Genomic DNA, 20,872 nt, shown 5'->3' on the forward strand with positions numbered 1-20,872 from the left:
CTGTGGCCAACACTTCCAAAACTATGTTGAATAGTAGTGGTGAGAGTGGGCACCCTTGTCTTGTTCCTGACTTTGGGGGAAATGCTTTCAATTTTTCACCATTGAGGATAATGTTTGCTGTGGGTTTGTCATATATAGTTTCTATTATGTTGAGGTATGTTCCTTCTATTCCTGCTTTCTGGAGAATTTTTATCATAAATGGGTGTTGAATTTTGTCAAAGGCTTTTTCTGCATCTATTGAGATAATCATATGGTTTTTATCTTTCAATTTGTTAATGTGGTGTATTACATTGATTGATTTGCGGATATTAAAGAATCCTTGCATTCCTGGGATAAAGCCCACTTGGTCATGATGTATGACCTTTTTAATATGTTGCTGGATTCTGTTTGCTAGAATTTTGTTAAGGATTTTTGCACCTATGTTCATCAATGATATTGGCCTGTAGTTTTCTTTTTTTGTGGCATCTTTGTCTGGTTTTGGTATTAGGGTGATGGTGGCCTCATAGAATGAATTTGGAAGTTTACCTTCGTCTGCAATTTTCTGGAAGAGTTGGAATAAGGTAGGTGTTAGCTCTTCTCTAAATTTTTGGTAGAATTCAGCTCTGAAGCCATCAGAGAATTCAAAGGCTTTACAGACAAGCAAAAGCTGAGAGAATTCAGCACCACCAAACCAGCTCTTCAACAAATGCTAAAGGATCTTCTCTAGACAGGAAACACAGAAGGTTGTATAAACGCGAACGCAAAACAACAAAGTAAATGGCAACGAGACCATACTTATCAATAATTACCTTAAATGTAAATTGGCTGAATGCCCCAACCAAAAGACAAAGACTGGCTGAATGGATACAAAAGCAAAACCCCTATATATGATGTCTACAAGAGACCCACCTCAAAACGAGAGACACATACAGACTGAAAGTGAAGGGCTGGAAAAAAATATTTCACGCAAACGGAGACCAAAAGAAAGAAGGAGTCGCAATACTCATATCAGATAAAATAGACTTTAAAATAAAGGCTGTGAAAAGAGACAAAGGACACTACATAATGATCAAAGGATCAATCCAAGAAGAAGATATAGCAATTATAAATATATATGCACCCAACATAGGAGCACCACAATATGTAAGGCAAATACTAACAAGTATGAAAGGGGAAATTAACAATAACACAGTAATAGTGGGAGACTTTAATACCCCACTCACACCTATGGATAGATCAACTTAACAGAAAATTAACAAGGAAACACAGACTTTAAATGACACAATGGACCAGCTAGACCTAATTGATATCTATAGGACATTGCACCCCAAAACAATCAATTTCACCTTTTTCTCAAGTGCACACGGAACCTTCTCCAGAATAGATCACATCCTGGGCCATAAATCTAGCCTTGGGTAAATTCAAAACAATTGAAATCATTCCAGTCATCTTTTCTGACCACAGTGCAGTAAGGTTAGATCTCAATTACAGGAAAAAAAACTATTAAAATTTCCAACATATGGAGGCTAAATAACACACTTCTGGATAACCAACAAATCATAGAAGAAATCAAAAAAGAAACCAAAATATGCATAGAAGTGAATGAAAATGAAAACACAACAACCCAAAACCTATGGGACATTGTAAAAGCAGTGCTAAGTTCATAGCAATACAGGCTTACCTCAAGAAACAAGAAAAAAGTCAAATAAATAACCTAACACTATACCTAAAGCAACTAGAGAAGGAAGAAATGAAGAACCCCAGGGTTAGTAGAAGGAAAGAAGTCTTAAAAATTAGGACAGATATAAATGCAAAAGAAACAAAAGAGACCATAGCAAAAATCAGTAAAACCAAAAGCTGGTTCTTTGAGAAATTAAATAAAATTGACAAACCGTTCACTAGACTCATCAAGAACCAAAGGGAGAAAAATCAAATCAACAAAATTAGAAATGAAAATGGAGAGATCACAACAGACAACACAGAAGTACAAAGGATCATAAGAGACTACTACCAGTAGCTCTATGCCAATAAAATGGACAACTTGGAAGAAATGGACAAATTCTTAGAAAAGTATAACTTTCTAAAACTGAACCAGGAAGAAATAGAAGATCTTAACAGACCCATCACAAGCATGGAAATTGAAGCTATAATCAGAAATCTCCCAGCAAACAAAAGCCCAGGACCAGATGGCTTCACAGCTGATCCTATTTTTTCACGTTGCTAATATTACTGGATTCTGGTAACCTAAATGAGAAGTACCAAAAATCTCTCCTTGTCTCTGTGCACATAGGTCCCAGTCATGCAGGGAGCAGGCATGCAAGGAGGAAGCATTCAGGGTGGAGGCCAGCCTGGTGGCTTTAGTCCTGGCCAGAACCAAGTCACTCCACAGGACCATGAGAAGGTAAGTAATGTTGTCCAGCTGCCTCCATTTGCACAAATCTTTTGGAGTCCTCTTTTCATAGTCACCATGTGGAGGCCCTGGGTCTTCAGAGTCCCTTTGGAAGTGATGCTTATATTCTTAGAATGCCTTATGATCTTGTTACCTGAAAATCTGTGGGCCAGGTGATAAAATTCTTCAATGGCTATACATCAGTGGTAGCTTGTCTTAATTTTTCAGACTCATGTGCCAATAGATATTTTGTTTGCAGGCTTGATTGACCTGGAAATCCAAATCTCTTTTTTCCTCCCTTTTATACTTTATCCCTAAAGGTGATAGCAGATTCCCCACAAGCGTATCTTTCTGTTTCTATATTTGACCATTGTAGCGAGCTCAAAGCTTGTGAAAAGGAGCAACTTTCAAAGCTCCTTTCAAAGGATTTAATCCTTTCAAAGGATTAAAAACTGTAGACTTCCCAAGGGTTACCAATACCATCTTCATCTGTAAGAATTTGGGGTTCATGAAGGTGTCTGCTTTGGATCTTCTAATCTTAGGCATTGTACCTGTGCTTTTCATTTTGACTCTTCTCACCAGCTGGTTTTGGTTTTTTCTTTGATTTGACTTTTTAATTTTTTTTTGGCTTTCTGTTTTCCATATGTGAACTGTCCTTCCATCTTGGACAGAAGCTGGTGGTATTTTTTTAGCCACCATTGTTAAAACTCATTATGTTTTTTTTTTCCTCTGCACAGGCTGCTTTGATCATGCAGGTTCTTCAACTAACTGCAGACCAGATCGCCATGCTGCCTCCTGAGCAGAGGCAGAGTATCCTGATCTTAAAGGAACAAATACAGAAATCTACTGGAGCTCCTTAAAGGTGAGCAGATTTACTGTGCCTGAGTCAGACAAGCTCCTTGTGCATTTGGGGTATGTACTTTTCAAGCTTAACCAACAAGAGTCTCTTGATCTAAAGACTACCCGAGTCCTGTACCCCTCTTGACTAGACCCTTCACTCTTCAGTAACTCAGTCCCTGTCATGGTAGGGGAAGGTGATAGGCATTTGTTCAATTGTTGATTGTAACCTCATGTAACCTTTTTTTCCCTAAAATTGGCAACAGTGACATATGATCAATTTAACCAAATTAATCAAATACAGAAATGTAGAAAGTTCAGGGTAAAAGCTCTGGTTTCTCAGTCTCATTCCAAAGACATAACTGCTAAATATAGTTTGGTATGTATTCTTCCAGAATCAATTATTATTTTATTCCCAACTATCCCATCAAAATGAAAATACAAACAATTTCAATAAAATATATAAACATTTTAGTTTCAAGTATTTATTTTGCATTGAATATTTTGAGGTTAAACTGTTATAGCACATAATTTAAGGTAGTGAATGTCCACCATCACCGTCAGTCCCCGTACATTTTAGAGGTTGCTGTACGCTACTGCCCTTGGTTTTCTTGCTCATCAGTCAAATAGAAAGGAACATAATCATGTGACCTAACCTGATGACATGTATAGGGTTTTTAAAAAAAATTTTCCCCAACATCTTGTATTTCATAAACAATTTTGCTTTTTAAAAACAGTTTAAAATTTACATTGTCCCAATATCAATTGGAATTTCACATTTTGAATTTCTTTTTATTCCCTCTTTGTAGTAATTTCTGTCCATATATTATCATTTAATAGTGGTCTCTTTACACTAACTAGCAGTCTTTACTAAAATATATTGTATTTTAATCCATATTTGTAATATTAAAACTTTCTAACTGTAAATATGCATTATATCTGTATCTAGACATTAAATTGACTGAACTTTAATGGGAAGCTGTCATAGATGGATGGCACTAGACTTACAGTGCGACTAGAACTTTTAGTCTAGATACCCAAGGCATTCTATTTTCTTTAGTGAAAGTATAGACTGCCTATTATAGTTAGAGGAATAGATTTTTAAAAACTATTCCTCTCTTTTACTTTTTCTAATCTATTTATGCCAGAAAAGGTATCCCCTAGAATGTGAGAAAATTATGTTTTGGGATAGTAGATGTAAACAATGTTTCTGGAATTTCTCTCCTTGTGTATTCTTGCTTATAAGGTACCTCATTTCAAAGCCTTGCACATAAACCCCAGAGCAGGGTTTTTTGTTTGTTTTATCTTTTATTTTGAAATAATTAGAAATTCACAGGAAGTTGGGAAAATAGTACAGAGAGACTCATGCACCTTTCCCTTAGCTTCCCACAATGATAAAATTTTGGGAATCTATTGTACACAATACCTTTTTGGTTTATAGCGCAAAAGGAAGAAATGTACATTGGTACATTACTCTTAACTAGACTACAGACCTTATTCACCTTTTATTTCTTTTAAACCTCCACTATTATGTACTTGTGGTACATGTAGTTCTTTGCAATTTTCCACTGGGAAGGTTTTAATGTGTATTTGCTGGTATTGGTGCATACTGTAGCCAAGGTTGGCTCTCCCTCCATCCTATACCTTACTGGTTGTGATCCAGCTCTGCTATCACTGACAGGCTTATGTACCATTACCATTAGGTCAGTGGTTCTCAGCCAGAGGTGGTTTTGCCACCTACACGTTACTTAGAAATGTCTGGAGATGTTTTTGGTTATCACAGCTTTAGTGGGTATGGTGTGCTACTGGCTTTCAGTGGGTAGGGACCAGAGATACTGCTAAACCTCCTGTAATGCTCAGGACACCCTCTGATAACAAACAGTTATCTGGCCCCAGATGTCAGTAGTGCTGAGGTTGAGAAACTCCACTATAAGAGATGATTATTTTGGGGAAGCAAGAGGCAGACGCCTTAGGAATCTGTCCCTGGTGATTTGTTCTTATGCATAGCCTCCTTCCCCTACCTTTATTTTTTTTTTTCATTTTTTTTTTCTATTTCTCCTTTATTTTTTTTTTCAGTGGGTTTTGTCATACATTGATATGAATCAGCCATATTTACACGTATTCCCCATCCCAATCCCCCCTCCCACCTCCCTTTCCACCCGATTCCTCTGGGTCTTCCCCTACCTTTAAATTCTTTTCTTCCTGATGTTTGGGGAAGAGAACTTTGTCTCCACTTGTAATGGCTTTCTCCTAACTTTTCCTTACAGGTTTTCAAAAATACCTGGCAACAGATACGGAAATTAATTCTATAACTTTGTTGAAATGTTGCAAAAAGATGATTTCTGCATCCTAACCCTTGAATGATTCAAATTGGTGCCAGGTGGAGGACTCCTATCACCTTCTCTCAGAACAAAATCAGATCATTCTGTTGTCTTAGTTTGTATATTTTCTGTGACTTGAAATAAACTTTGAACACAATTTTAGTATACTGCAAATTGATATGCATAACCTTTTTGCTTTTAAAAGGCTGAACTCCAAGGGTGAAACCTCACATGTGTTTTCTACCCTTACTGCAATATTGTACTTTAATGTTGCATAGCTGTTTTTCCTTTTAAGTTAACCATTTATTCTTCTTAATGATATTTGAGAATTTCTCAGAAGCAGGGTTTTCTGGAACTTAGTTTTTGCTTAGTTTGCTTCCAACAAGAATAATAATATTTGACCTTTGAGAACTTGCTAGAGCTTCTGAGTCTACTCAGAAAATAGCATGTGCTTAGAGCTGTAAAATGGTCAGAAGGCCAGCAAAGCAAAGAGCCTACATAGAAGAGCAGCATATTTAGTTTAGAAAAATCCAAATATCAAAATGCATTTTTTGGTCAGTACCAGGAAGGGGACAACAGAGGATGAGATAGTTGGATGGCATCACCAACTCAGTGGGCATGAAATTGAGTAAACTCCTGGAGTTGGTGATGGACAGGGAGGCCTGGCATGCTGCAGTCCATGGGGTCACAAACTCGGACAAGACTGAGTGACTGAACTGAAATGAACTAAAGTCTATTCACATACATAGTTCAGAGTTAAGACAAGAACGATGTATGATCACTGGTTTTAATGTGTCAGCAACACAAGAGACTGTTGACATTTTCTTGTTCTAAAACTCTTCAGTCTAGGTAGTTAACTTTAAAAGTTTAGAAAGCCACTAATTTTTCCCATGTCCAAGATGAAATAAACACTGAACAGAAATCAAACAATTCATTTCATCTTGCCTTCTAAATAATTACTAATCTGCAGCCCTACCCAGTAACCAAATTTATTCTGGGAAATTAAAGCATAGAAATTCTAAAATTTTTACATTTACATTTTTCTCATTTATTTCAAAAGGACCAAATGTATAAGCAGTCAGATTGCCCATTAGGTCTGACCCTGCCTGCTTCCTTTCAGATGGGTGTGAACACAATCAGTGCCACTGGCTATAACCTACAGCTCTTTCGGCCTAGTATTCTCTCTCCTAGTGGCATTAAGGAGAAACATGATTTATCTCCATTAGGCCAACCTCAAGAGGTTAAGAGGTGCCTTAATAATTAGTAAAGTTCCACTGGAACTACTCCTAAGTCTATTTATATTCTCAAAGTCCTAGCCTCTGCGTTAGGATTATGGTCAAGTGAATTAAAAGCCTGCCATAGGTGTGGAGAATGTAATAGCATATTGCTTACATGTCAAGCAAAAGAATGCAAAGATAATCAAAATTATGAGGGACATTAAAATTGAGAAATTTTCTACTCATATATAAGCATTTACTACAACAAAAGTTTGCTGAGAAAGATACTTGATAATTGCAACCTGGGAAGAAAAACTTGCTCAAAACAGCTGAGAAGCTTTCTAGGTAGCCTGTTCATCCCTAATTTGGGCTTAGCTGTTGATGTATGTAGGATTTATTATTATCATTACCTTTTCTGCCAGCTTCCATGAACATTCTAGGCCTTGATATGTTTATTTTAGCAGCAGTCATGTCTTGAAGTGTCAACATATTGAGACATCAAGACCGAAAGTACAGCCTTTCTCCTTAGGAACTCATTATAATAAGTTTTAAGGAACACTAAGATTCCAAACCAGACTCATTGGAGATCAAATTATAATTTGGTCAGCAGTTGTCTAATAGGAACCAAATCATCAAGGCAGCAGTGTGCATGTTCCTGAACCCTTATTAAATTTAAATTAGCTAAAATCCGGGAAATTGGTAACAGCAGGGGTATCCCAATCTATTCTCTAGGAAACGTCCATTAGTATTTTTTCTTGATGTCCAGTTAATATATGAAACACAGTTAGCTACCATGAGTTCATGACCTTCCTTTATTTTGTTCAGACTAGTGACTGAAAAAAATCGGTTTTTCTAATCCTTCAAGTCTTGTAGGTTTCTGGACAGTTAGAAGCAATCATTCATTTTTGGTCACAGTGGTAGAGAGATAGGTGCGCTAATGTTAATTCAGTAGAAACATTCTTGTAAATCTTATGATTTGAATTGTCTTTGAGCACAACAAAATGTGTGTTATTTTTCCTCTTTTAAGAGCCCCAGTCTTCTTTCCTTCTACTGGTTCACTGTGACTACTGACACCCCAGAGCCAGGTGGATGGACGAAATAAAAGAGCATTTTGATAGGAGAAAGAAAAGGCATTTTGCTTATATTACTGAACGATTCCTTAATAGGTACATAGGAGCCAAAGAAATGTTGTCAAAATTTTAAATTATCTTTTTAAGACATTAATAACTCCCCTTGATTAAAATGGTAATAAAGAGTCCCTGTTGACTAAATAATCATCCTAAGATGGAGTTCAGGTTTTCACAATTATTTCCAACAGAACAAGGCAAGTTAATGACAACATAGCTGGCTTTCAATTATGATACAATTTCAGTTACAATTTGCATACTTTAAAGATTATCTTTCCTAAATGGAGAGCCTAGATAAAGTAACAAAAGATTTATTCATTAAACAGAGGAAAATCTTTCATTTTTTGATAAGCAAAAATAAGGAAAGCATAAGTTGCCGTTCACACTGGATAAGACCATGTTTAACAGAATGTACATACTGTTATATAGGGATTGAGTTCTTGATAATTTTATATTTGTTTTACTATTTATGTTTATTATATTTTGTCATTAATTCTTTAATAAATTTTTATTTGAAAAAAAAAATCACCTTACTTAGAAATTTTCTTGGTGGGTAGGAGGACTAGAATGACCCAGAGTCCAGGATATGGTTAACACTTGGAATCAACAAAATCACCCAAGGTTAAATTATGTAACTGTCAACTGCATCTGCTATCAGGCCTTGCTGCAATTAAGGCATTCCAGAAGGATTTACAGTGATTTTCAAAGAAAGAATCCATGGGCTTTACAATTATGATAACTTCTGAAGTTCTTAGGTCCATGAAGCTCAGTGATGACTAAGTTGAATCCAATCAAAAAAGAGTGCCAGGGACTCGAGGCTTGAAAGAAACATGTTACTGTCTTTAAGTGGTTGCCTCAACCTGACCAAATCAAGTAAATTGTTGAAGATGAAGAGATTTAAATGCAGATTACTATCCTTATTCCTATAACTCAGAAATTTTCTTTGTTGAAGTAGAATTGAACCTTCCTAGGATCCAGGCTGGAGTACTGGTGACAGCATTTGCTCAGGCTCTTTGCCAAAGTCTGAGGACCACATAGGAAGACTCCCACCGCCGACCTGCAAGAATAGAATGGTAGCCAGAACTAGAAGTCAGCAAAGGCTGCTGGTGGTTTGTGGGAATTTTTTCTACCTCTGCTATGCCTCTCCTCCCAACAACCTTACTTAGAAATTAAGTTATTGACGGTCTCACGTTCTTCATGTTCATCTCACCTTTTCTGTTTGCAATCCCCAATATGCTCCCAGCCCTTAACCCTCTCAGTACTCAACCTTGCCTATTCTACTGAGCACACTCATAGGATATGAAGAGCAGTGCACTATGAACTACTGGACTCTAAAGCCAGGCTGTCTAGGTTCTAATCCCTGTTCTGACATTTGTCCCAGCTATATGACTTTAGGCAAGTTTCTTAATCTCTCTTTCACCATTCCCCCCCAACCCTGTAAAATGGGGATAAAAATAGTATCTAGCTCATAGTCTTGTTTGAAGGTTTAAACAAAAACAACATGTGTAAAGCAACTAGAAAAATGCCTGGCACATAGCAACTGCCATTAAAGCCATCCAGTGTTTTTTCACATTGAAGAGGTGGTGATTCTTTTTGCCAAAGATTCTCTTTCTAACTAGGCTCTGGGCCTCACTCTCCTTCCTTCCCTCATATCTTCCTCTCCCCTCTTTTATTTGAAATGTAATTCCCATGATATAACATTCACCCTTTTAGAGTGTGCAGGTGGTGCTTTTTAGTATAACCACCAAGTTGTACAAAATCTGAGAATATTTTCATCTCAAAAAACCCATACACATTAGCAGTCATTTGCCATTTTCTGCCAACCACCCCCACCCCTGCCCTAGATAATCAAATCTACTTCCTGTCTCTAGATTTGCCTAATCTGGAATCATATGGTATGTGGCCTTCTGTGTTGGATTTCTTGCACTTACCATATTATTTTCAAGGTTCATCCATGTTGTAGCATATAACAGTACTTCATTTCTTTTTACAACTAAATAATATTCCCTTGTGTGAATATATCACATTTTGTTTATCCATTCATCTGTTGATGGACACTTTTGTTTCCACACTTTTAGGCTACTTTACATACATTCATACACAAGTTTGTGTGTGGACATATGTTTTCATTTCTTTTGGGTATATACTTAGGAGTCAAAATGCTGGGTCATGTGGTGATGGAATTTAACATTTTGAGGAAATGCGAGTTTTCCCAAAGTGGTGCACTGTTTCACATTCCCATAAACAATGTGGGAGAAACCCGTTTTGCATGTTTATTTTGCATGTTTATTTTATTCCTATCTACTGGCTCCTGATCTGTCTATAAATATGGTTAGATCATCCTTAAACTAAATAAACATTTGCTGGACCCTGCCTTCCTCCAACACTGTTGACAACATTCCTCTAATACATCCTCTCTTGGCTTCTGTGACACTGCTTCTCCACACTCCTACTTCTTCCCTAGCTCATCTTTCTTCTTTCCCACATAATATAAGCATTCCTTAATGCAGCCTCAACTATGGTCAACCTGACACAATAATTAACAGAATCTCTTTCATTTATATGCTGCTTTCCAGGTTACAGGGCATTTTATATATAATGTCTTGCTTATTATTCATGACAATCCTGCAAGTGAGTAGAGCAGGCACTTACTAATATAAACCCCATTTACAGATGAGGAATCTGAAAATTAGAGGGTTTTGTTTCTAGCTCAAGGTTCCAGAACTGGAAGGTGTCAGGAATTTATCTAATACAATCAGCTTAATCTCCTTCCCATCTGAATGACTGATTTTATGACTGATTTTCATGTTCCAGCATGTCTCAAAACCCCTCAGAAAACTGAGTCAGGTCATCAGCTGTTTAGTTTTGTGCCCAGTCATGTCTGACTCTTTGTAACCCCATGGACTGTAGCCTGCCAGACTCCTCTGTCCATGGGATTCTCTAGGTAAGAATACTGGAGTGGGTTGCCATGCCCCGCTCTAGGAGATCTTACTGACCAGGGATTGAACCCACGTCTCCTGCGGCTCCTGCCTTGCAGGTGATTTCTTTGCTACTGAGCCACTGGAGAAGCCCATATATAGTGGTATGTACCTGTTAATCCCATACTCCCAATTTATTCCTCCCCCTCCTCTTTCCCCTTTGATAACCATAAGTTTGTTTTCTGTCTTTGAGTCCTTTTCTGTTTTATAAATAAGTTCATTTGTACCATATTTTTTAGATTCCACATATAAGTGATATATCTTTGTCTGACTTACTTTGCTTAGTATGGTAATCTCTAGGTCCCTCCATGTTGCTGCAAATGGCATTATCTGAGTAGTATTCCATTGTGTGTGAGTATGTGTATCACACCCTCTTTATCCATTCATCTGTCAATAGATATTTAGGTTGCTTTCATGTCTTGACTATTGTGAATAGTGCTGTTAGATGAACATTGGGATGGCATGTATATTTGCAAATTAGACTTTTCTCTGGATATATGCCACAGAGTGGGATTGCTGAATCATATGGCAACTCTAATTTTTTAAAGAGACCTCCATACTGCTTTCCATAGTGGCTTAACTAATTTATATTCCCAGTACTACTGTCAGAGGATTTACTTTTCTTCATACCCTCTTCAGCATTTGCTACTTGTAGACACTTTGATGATGGCCATTCTGACTGGTGTGGAGTGATACTTCATTTTTAGTTTTGATTTGCATTCCTCTAATAATTAGCAATGCTGAGAATCTTTTCATGTGCTTGTTGGTCACCTGTATGCCTTCTCTGCAGAAATGGCTATTGAGATCTTCTGCCCATTTTTTAATAGAGTTTTTTTTTTATATTGAGTTGTATAAGTTGTCTGTATATTTTGAAAAGTAAGCCCTTGACAGTTGCACTGCTTGGAAATATTTTCTCCCAGTCTGTAGGTTGTCTTTTCATTTTGTTTATGATTTCCTTTGCTGTGCAAAAGCTTTGAAGTTTGATATGATCCTATTTTTTAATTTTTGCTTTTATTTCCTTTGCCTTGGGAGCCTGATCTAAGAAAATATTACTATGATTTATGTCCAAGAATGTTTTACCTAGGTTCTCTTCTAGGAGTTTTATGGTATCATGTTTTACATTTAAGTCTTTAAGCCATTTTGAATTTATTTTTGTGTATAGTATGAGGGAGCATTCTAACTTCATTGATTTACCTGAGGCTGTCCAGCTTTCCCAACACCATTTGCTGAAAAGACTGTCTTTTTTTTCCATTGTATATTCTTGCTTCCTTTGTCAAAAATTAACTGGCCCTAAGTGTATGGGTTTATTTCTGGGCTCTCTGTTCTGTTCCATTGATCTATATGTTTGTGCTAATACCAAGATGTTTTGATTACTGTAGCTTTGTAGTATTATCTAAAGTCTGGGAGAGTTATGCCTCCAGCTTTGTTATTTTTCTTCAGAACTGCTTTGGCCCAAAACAGTGCATTTGAGTGGTTCTAGTTCTCTCTTTTATTTGGTAATACAGCCAGAATTGAGTTTCTTTGCCTCACTGTTTGAATGCAGGTGGGGACAACAAATGTCTTCTCATCAATTATGAGATCAAGACCCCTATTTGGCTGAAATCTCAGATGAAATTTCCTCACTTTTAAGCAAGAATCTAAGATTGGTGCAAATAGTTTTGGCCCCAGAGATCTTTTACCAAGAGTGTTCAACATGCTGTAATAATTTTCCTAAACCTAATTCTGCAAAATCAACCAACTAGAGGAGAAACACTTACTTGGGGTGAGCAGTAGCTATTGTAGAGAACTCATTGTCCCACATAGGTCTCCCAAAGAAGGTTTTCTGTTTCAGACCTGTCAGGATGTCATTGGCCTTATCAAAGTTTAGTGCTGCATGACCAGCCTGGAGTTGGAGAAATAGGAAGTTAGAAAAAGCAGGTCCTGATAGCTGCCCTTCCTTCAGCCACTTTTAAACTTCAGTGTGAAGGTGAGACCAGGTAGGAAATCATAAGATATGATTATTTCTGCTCAGCATGCATTATGTTTTATCTGACCTTCATCTTAGGGAATTAGTGTGTTGTTTGAACTCACAAAGCTGCTGTCCCATCCGGTGAGGAAGAGACGGTAGTTTAGAAAACCCACTTTGCCTAATTCCTCCATCTCCTGTTCCAGGGAAGCCAATAGGTCATTGAACCAAGCAAAAGCACCCATCTCCCTGCAGATCCAGTAGAAATAGATCTGGAATCAACAAAAGAGAATATAGCCTTATTAAGTGCCTCTTACAATGTGCACTATGATGACATGATTATGCATATATATACTATATTTGTTGATCAAGTCTAAGAGTGACCTGGAAAAAATCACTTCTACAGAGCTGCTGACCTCAAGTGGCATTAATGTCCAGAGTCCTGACAACTTCCCTTATGGAAAGAGCTCAAACATCAGCTTCAGTTCAGGTGCTCCAGTTGACAATGAAGACCCAGTTCTTATGGCAAGTCTGCAGAAGCAGATGCCTTGTCTAGGAGAAGTGATCACTCACTCTCGTAACTCCAGGGAGAGGTTACTCTCTTAACTAATTGTAAAGAGCTTAGCCCATGAAAACCGTGAACCTGTCAGGCTCAGACCAGATGAAAAATGGTACTCGGGAGTGTACCTTTTGTGTTTTGAGGTTGTGATCTGCGTGCTGAAATTTGTACCAGATGGATTTCAAGATAGAAGCAAAGGGTGTAACCCCAATTCCTGCTCCAACCAACACAGCCACTTCATACTGGAAAACATCCTCACTGACAGTGCCAAAAGGTCCATCCACCTGGATCCTGGCAGAAGGCGAAAGAAAATGGGCAAAAGTGAAGTCTCACCTCTACCTGCAACCTCAAACGTCCTCCCAGAGGCATAACTGTTCTACGGCTCACTGTTGCTTGTTTATTTTAATCATATTCCATTTTACCAGACTTAAGGTTCAGTGAGGAATTACTTCTCTTTTCTGCCTGTCTGTGTTCTGGTCTGGATCTCTACTGCTCTTAACGACCTACCTGGGAACTGACGAATACTGTTGTTCAAAAGTCCTTATGAGATTTTCTGTCCAGTCCCCCACTGCTCGGATATGAATGGAGAAGAAGTCTTCCTCTGGAGCGGAGGTCAGGGTAAAGGGATGCCACTCCAGGTAAGAGATTGAGGGGCAGTTAACAAAAATATACTGTCCCACTTCCATGCTGAAGCCATGCTTGTGCATCTGTAATTCCAAAACTTTGGATGGGTGCATGACAACCTATGAACGAAGCACAGAGGTCAAAAGAGGCAAATTCAAATGGTGACAGGGGCAAGCAAATAAATGAGTAAAGCTGGAGGGCTGCTGATGACAGTAAATTGCAAACAGAAATCCTTTCTGAAGGGGGCAGCAATTACCAAGTCCATACAATGGTTGCACTATGGAGCAGAGATTCAGCATTATCAGGTTGCTTGATTCTTCAAGAGAGTCTAGAAATACTAGTTTTAAATTGAAGCATAGTTGATTTACAATATTGTGTTAGTTTCAGGTGTACAGCAAAGTGATTCAGTTACTATTTTCAGATTAAATTCCATTCTATCTTGTTACAAAATATTGAATACAATTCCCTGTGCTATAACTGGGTAAGCTGGAAAACCAACAAGAAATGACATTTTTTTATGTGAAAGCCTCCATCCAGGTTTCTAAATGTTAGCGACCAATTCGACTTTCTAAACAATCAGTGTATGGGCCAAACAAAATACGTCTGTGGGCTAGATTGTTGTTGTTATTATAGTTCATTTGCTCAGTCATGTCTGACATTTTGCGACCCCATGGACATGCCAGGATTCTCTGTCCTTCACCATCTCCTAGAGTTTGCCCAAACTAATGTCCATTGAGTTGGTGATGCTATCCAACCATCTCATCCTATGTCATCCCCTTCTCCTCCTGCCCTTAATCTTTTCCCAGCATCAGGGTCTTTTCCAGTGAGTCAGCTCTCCGTATCAGGTGGCCAAAGTGTTAGAGAAGGGAATGGCTACCCACTCCAGTATTCTTGCCTGGTGAATCCCATGGACAGAGGAGCCTGACAGGCTACAGAGATATGGTGTATACTGCCTGTTAGCAACTTCTGACATAGACCCATGCTGATGATTTCTGCCAAGCCTCTCCAGTTCTGTCCAGCACCAGAGGAACTCAAATATATTGCCCTCAAGTAGTTTTTTTATTTCTGTGAAGGTGACAGCATGGCAATTTATTTCTATAATCAGGAAGAACAGAACTCTTAGCACAGCAAGAAGAAAGTGCATGTTCTTTACCTTGGTAATCACAACCTTCTGCTGAGAGCGGTAAAATCGGAGGATCCTTTCAAAGATGTAAAGAATGCCTGGTGCAAGGATCCATTTCCAAGACTGCACACAGAGACAATAAAAAGTGAGGTTACACACTAATCTCTTCTCTAGGATTTATTTGTGTAGCAGTTCATTCCTTCATTCAATAAATAAATATTTTTGAGTGATGTGTATCATTATTAAGCCACTAATTTCACCAAAACTTGAAGACGGAAATGGAAAGGAGTAGTCCACAACAGTTTTATTAACCTGTTACTCATAAAGCAGATCATTTTCTGAAATTTTACAGGTCTCACCAGGAAACAAGAGAAAAGCACAAAAATAAACTACATGGTAATAATATATATTTTTAAATTATATTTAAAGTTTAATTTTAAGAATCTAAGGCTGGGACTTCCCTGGCAGTCCAGTGGTTGGGACTTCACCTTCCAATGCAGGAGGCATGGTTTCGATCCCTGGTCAAGGAGCAAAGATCCTGCATGCCTCTCAGTCAAAAAACCAAAACATGAAACAGAAGCAATGTTGTAAAGATTGAAAAAAAAGTTAAGACTCTTTTCCAGGACAACTTGTCCAACCTGAAAAGCCAACAAAGAAGGTTGATGTGAAGTAGAAGCAGATGATTAAAAACAAGGCAAACAAAAAAGTGTGTGGCTCACACTATTGATAACACAATATATAAAACTTGGTATTTATTCATCACCTCTTTTCTCAGGTGCTCAAAACATCTAACATACTAATACACTTTTTATCTTGTCTACTTAAAAAAAAGCCTTTCTATCCCTCAGATCTTCTCAAAGGCAGCAGGTTGCTTCCATACCCACAGGGGCTCCTAAAAATATATTTCCTAGCAATGCTAAGTCATGTTCTTTTTTGCACAATTGCTCAATCACAATACATTGGAACTCTGTGGAAAGAGATTTCTTATGCTGTTTCAGGCAAGATACTTCCTTGAGTATCTCTGGGGGAAAAAAGGGGGCAGAGACAGGGTCAGTAAACCTGAGAAGGGGCATATTACAATTTGATACTACCTCTTATTTGGGGAAAAAAATCCCCAGATGATTCAGAAGACATGAAAAAATATATTTAAGAAGTGGCTAGTCACCAATGGCAGGGGGGAATGTTAGCTTTGAAAGTAATCAGAGAAAATTAATATTAAAACAAAATAGCATATAGCCTCTCAAATTGGAAAACAGCTTTAATCAATGATGCCCACCGTTAACTGAGATGCAGAGAAATAGATGTGCATCATTCACATGTGTACCTGGGAAGTACAAATAAGTAACATCTTCCCAAAGAGAAATTTGGCAACACATGTAACAGCCTTGAAAGCATTCCTTCTCTTTGACACAGGAATTTTACTCCTAGGAAATGGAGCATAAAGGAATAATTAAGGCATGCACAAAGTACATGAGTATAGTCATGACTATTTATTAAGGGAAAAATGATAAAGATGGCATATTATACAGATTTTTTTGGAGACCAAACTGTCTTGTCTTTATTTTATTTATTTTTGTATTGAGATATAATTGGCATATAACATATTAGCTTTATGTGTACAACATAATGATTCAATATTTGTAAATATTGCAAAATGATCACCACAGTACATTTAGTTAACCTTCTGCACCATGCATGGTTACAAAAAAATTTTTTCCTGTGATGAGAAAAGTCTAAGATTCACTTTCTTGGTATCTTTCAAATATCCTGTATAGTATTATTAATTATAGTCACCATGTACATCAAGCCCTCAGAACTTATTTCATAACTGGAAGTTTGTACCTTTTCAGTACTTCCACCCATTTAGCCTACTCCCCAACCCCTGCCTCTGATAACCACCAGTCTGTTCTCTTTTTCTATGAGCTTCTTTTTTCCTTTTTTTTTAAAAAACTAGAGTCCCGAGAAAAACTATTAAAAATTCCAATATATGGAGGATGAACAACACGCTGCTGAATAACCAACAAATCACAGAAGAAATCAAAAAAGAAATAAAAATATGCATAGAAACGAATGAAAATGAAAACACAACAACCCAAAACCTATGGGACTCAGTAAAAACAGTGCTAAGGGGAAGGTTCATAGCAATACAGGCTTACCTCAAGAAACAAGAAAAAAGACAAATAACACTACACCTAAAGCAACTAGAGAAGGAAGAAATGAAGAACCCCAGGGTTAGTAGAAGGAAAGAAATCATAAAAATTAGGGCAGAAATAAATGCAAAAGAAACAAAAGAGACCATAGTAAAAAATCAACAAAGCCAAAAGCTGGTTCTTTGAGAAGATAAATAAAATTGACAAACCATTAGCAGACACATCAAGAAACAAAGGGAGAAAAATCAAATCAACAAAATTAGAAATGAAAATGGAGAGATCACAACAGACAACACAGAAATACAAAGGATCATAAGAGACTACTACCAGTAGCTCTATGCCAATAAAATGGACAACTTGGAAGAAATGGACAAATACTTAGAAAAGTATAACTTTCCAAAACTGAACCAGGAAGAAATAGAAAATCTTAACAGACCCATCACAAGCATGGAAATTGAAACTATAATCAGAAATCTTCCAGCAAACAAAAGCCCAGGACCAGACAGCCTCACAGTTGAATTCTACCAAAAATTTAGAGAACAGCTACCACCTATCCTACTCAAACTCTTCCAGAAAATTGCAGAGGAAGGTAAACTTCCAAATTCATTCTATGAGGCCACCATCACCCTAATACCAAAACCAGACAAAGATGCCACAAAAAAAGAAAACTACAGGCCAATATGACTGATGAACATAGGTGCAAAAATCCTTAACAAAATCCTAGCAAACAGAATCCAGCAACATATTAAAAAGATCATACCAAGTGGGCTTTATCCCACTGATGCAAGGATTCTTCAATATCTGCAAATCAATTAACATAATACACCACATTAACAAATTGAAAAATAAAAACTATATGATTATCTCAATAAATGCAGAGAAAGCCTGTGACAAAATTCAACATCCATTTATGATAAAAAAAAAAAAAACCCTCAAGAAAGCAGGAATAGAAGGAACATACCTCAACATAATAGAAACTATATATGACAAACCCACAGCAAACATTATCTTCAATGTTGAAAAATTGAAAGCATTTCCCCTAAAGTCAGGAACAAAACAAGGGAGCCCACTCTCACCACTACTATTCAACATAGTTTCTGAAGTTTTGACCACAGCAATCAGAGCAGAAAAAGAAATAAAAGGAATCCAGATAGGAAAAGAAGAAGTAAAACTCACTGTTTGCAGATGACATGATCCTCTACATAGAAAACCCTAAAAACTCCACCAGAAAATTACTAAAATGAATCAATGAATATACTAACTAAAGTTGCAGGCTATAAAATCAACACACAGAAATCTCTTGCACTCCTATACACTAACAATGAGAAAACAAAGAAATTAAGGAAACAATTCCATTCACCATTGCAACAGAAAGAATAAAATACCTAGGAATATATCTACCTAAAGAAACAAAAGACCTATTTTTAGAAAACTATAAAACACTGGTGAAAGAAATCAAAGAGGATACAGATAGACGGAGAAATATACCGTGTTCGTGGATTGGAAGAATCAATATTGTGAAAATGACTATACTACCCAAAGCAACCTATAGATTCAATGCAATCCCTATCGAGCTACCAATGGTATTTTTCACAGAACTAGAACAAATAATTTCACAGTTTGTATGGAAATACAAAAAACCTCAAATAGCCAAAGCAATCTTGAGAAAGAAGAATGGAACTGGAGGAATCAACCTGCCTGACTTCAGACTCTACTACAAAGCCACAGTCATCAAAAGAGTATGGTACTGGCACAAAGACAGAAACATAGATCAATGAAACAAAACAGAAAGCCCAGAGATAAATCCACACACCTATGGGCACCTTACCTTTGACAAAGGAGGGAAGAATATACAATAGAGAAAAGACAACCTCTTTAACAAGTGGTGCTGGGAAAACTGGTCAACCACTTGTAAAAGAATGAAAGTAGAACACTTTCTAACACCATACACAAAAATAAACTCAAAATGGATTAAAGATCTAAATGTAAGACCCGAAACTATGAAATTCCTAGAGGAAAACATAGGCAAAACACTCTCTGACATAAATCACAACATGATCCTCTATGACCCACCTCCCAGAATATTGGAAATAAAAGCAAAAATAAACAAATGGGACCTAATTAAAATTAAAAGCTTTTGCACAACAAAGGAAACTATAAGCAAGGTGGGGGGAAAAGCCTTTAGAATAGGAGAAAATAATAGCAAGCAAAGCAACTGACAAAGAATTAACCTCAAAAATATACAAGCAACTCCTGCAGCTCAATTCCAGAAAAATAAACGACCCAATCAAAAAGTGGGCCAAAGAACTAAACAGACATTTCTCCAAAGAAGACATACAGATGGCTAACAAACACATGAAAAGATGCCCAACATCACTCATTATTAGAGAAATGCAAATCAAAACCACAATGAGATACCATTACACGCCAGTCGGGATGGCTGCTATCCAAAAGTCTACAAGCAATAAATGCTGGAGAGGGTGTGGAGAAAAGGGAACCCTCTTACACTGTTGGTGGGAATGCAAACTAGTACAGCCACTATGGAGAACAGTGTGGAGAGTCCTTAAAAAGCTGGAAACAGAACTGCCATATGGCCCAGCAATCCCACTGCTGGACATACACACCAAAGAAACCAGAATTGAAACAGACATGTGTACCCCAGTGTTCATCGCAGCACTGTTTATAATAGCCAGGACATGGAAGCAACCTAGATGTCCATCAGCAGACAAATGGATAAGAAAGCTGTGGTACATATACACAATGGAATATTACTCTGTCATTAAAAAGAGTACATTTCAATCAGTTCTAATGAGGTGGATGAAACTGGAGCCTATTATACAGTGTGAAGTAAGTCAGAAAAAAAAAAACCACCAATACAATATACTAACGCATATATATGGAATTTAGAAAGATGGTAACCATAACCCTGTATGCGAGACAACAAAAGAGATACAGATGTATAGAACAATCTGTTGGACTCTGGGAGAGGGCGAGGGTGGGATGATTTGGGAGAATGGCATTGAAGCATGTATATTATCATATGTGAAATGAATCACCAGTCCAGGTTCAATGCATGAGACAGGGTGCTCAGGATTGGTGCACTGGGATGACCCAGAGGGATGGGATGGGGAGGGAGGTGGGAGGGGGGTTTAGGATGGGGAACACATGTACACCCGTGGTGGATTCATGTCAATGTGTGGCAAAATCAATACAATATTGTAAAGTAATTAGTCTCCAATTAAAAGAAAGAAATTTATATTTTTTAAAAAATGATATTACAGCTAATATATAAAAAAGAAGATGATTACTGGGGTTTCCCTGGTGGCTCAATGGTAAAGCATTTGCCTGCCAACACAGAAGATGGGGGTTCAACCTGATCCGAGAGGATCCCACGAGGTGAAGAGCAACGAAGTCCGTGTCTCAGAACCACTGAGCCTGTGCTCTAGAACCCGTGGTCCAAACCAAGAGAGGCCACCAAAATAAAGCCCATGCACCACAACTAGAGATAGGAGCCCCCACTTGCCACAACTTGAGACAAGCCCAAGCAGCGACAAAGACCCAGCACAGCCAAAAATAAATAAAATTCCAAAAAAAAAAAAAAAAGTTGGAGGAGGGAAGATCTC

The 20,872-nt window shown here is 37.6% G+C and overlaps 2 protein-coding genes across 4 annotated transcripts in view; one reads left to right on the forward strand and one right to left on the reverse strand.

Moving 5' to 3' along the window:
* Window positions 1-5,683, forward strand: part of CSTF2 (cleavage stimulation factor subunit 2) — a 31,598-nt gene extending 25,915 nt beyond the window's left edge. For both annotated transcript variants that reach the window (XM_061137490.1, XM_061137491.1), the window contains 3 exons: window positions 2,270-2,380; window positions 3,106-3,230; window positions 5,473-5,683. In XM_061137490.1, coding sequence (XP_060993473.1) covers window positions 2,270-2,380; window positions 3,106-3,228 — 234 coding nt within the window. In that variant the 3' untranslated portion in view covers window positions 3,229-3,230; window positions 5,473-5,683. The remainder of the gene's footprint in view (window positions 1-2,269; window positions 2,381-3,105; window positions 3,231-5,472) is intronic.
* Window positions 5,684-8,232: 2,549 nt separating this feature from the next.
* The window catches only part of NOX1 (NADPH oxidase 1), a 37,947-nt gene continuing 25,307 nt past the window's right edge, over window positions 8,233-20,872 (reverse strand). Inside the window, exons 8-13 of one of the 2 annotated variants that reach the window (XM_061137492.1) lie at window positions 15,130-15,222; window positions 13,860-14,095; window positions 13,481-13,643; window positions 12,919-13,065; window positions 12,606-12,730; window positions 8,233-8,927 (exon numbers count right to left, since the gene is read on the reverse strand). In XM_061137492.1, coding sequence (XP_060993475.1) covers window positions 8,801-8,927; window positions 12,606-12,730; window positions 12,919-13,065; window positions 13,481-13,643; window positions 13,860-14,095; window positions 15,130-15,222 — 891 coding nt within the window. In that variant the 3' untranslated portion in view covers window positions 8,233-8,800. The remainder of the gene's footprint in view (window positions 8,928-12,605; window positions 12,731-12,918; window positions 13,066-13,480; window positions 13,644-13,859; window positions 14,096-15,129; window positions 15,223-20,872) is intronic. The other variant, XM_061137493.1, reaches the window with a different exon arrangement.

This window comes from Dama dama, chromosome X (assembly GCF_033118175.1).
Source record: "Dama dama isolate Ldn47 chromosome X, ASM3311817v1, whole genome shotgun sequence".
Taxonomy (NCBI): Eukaryota; Metazoa; Chordata; class Mammalia; order Artiodactyla; family Cervidae; genus Dama; species Dama dama.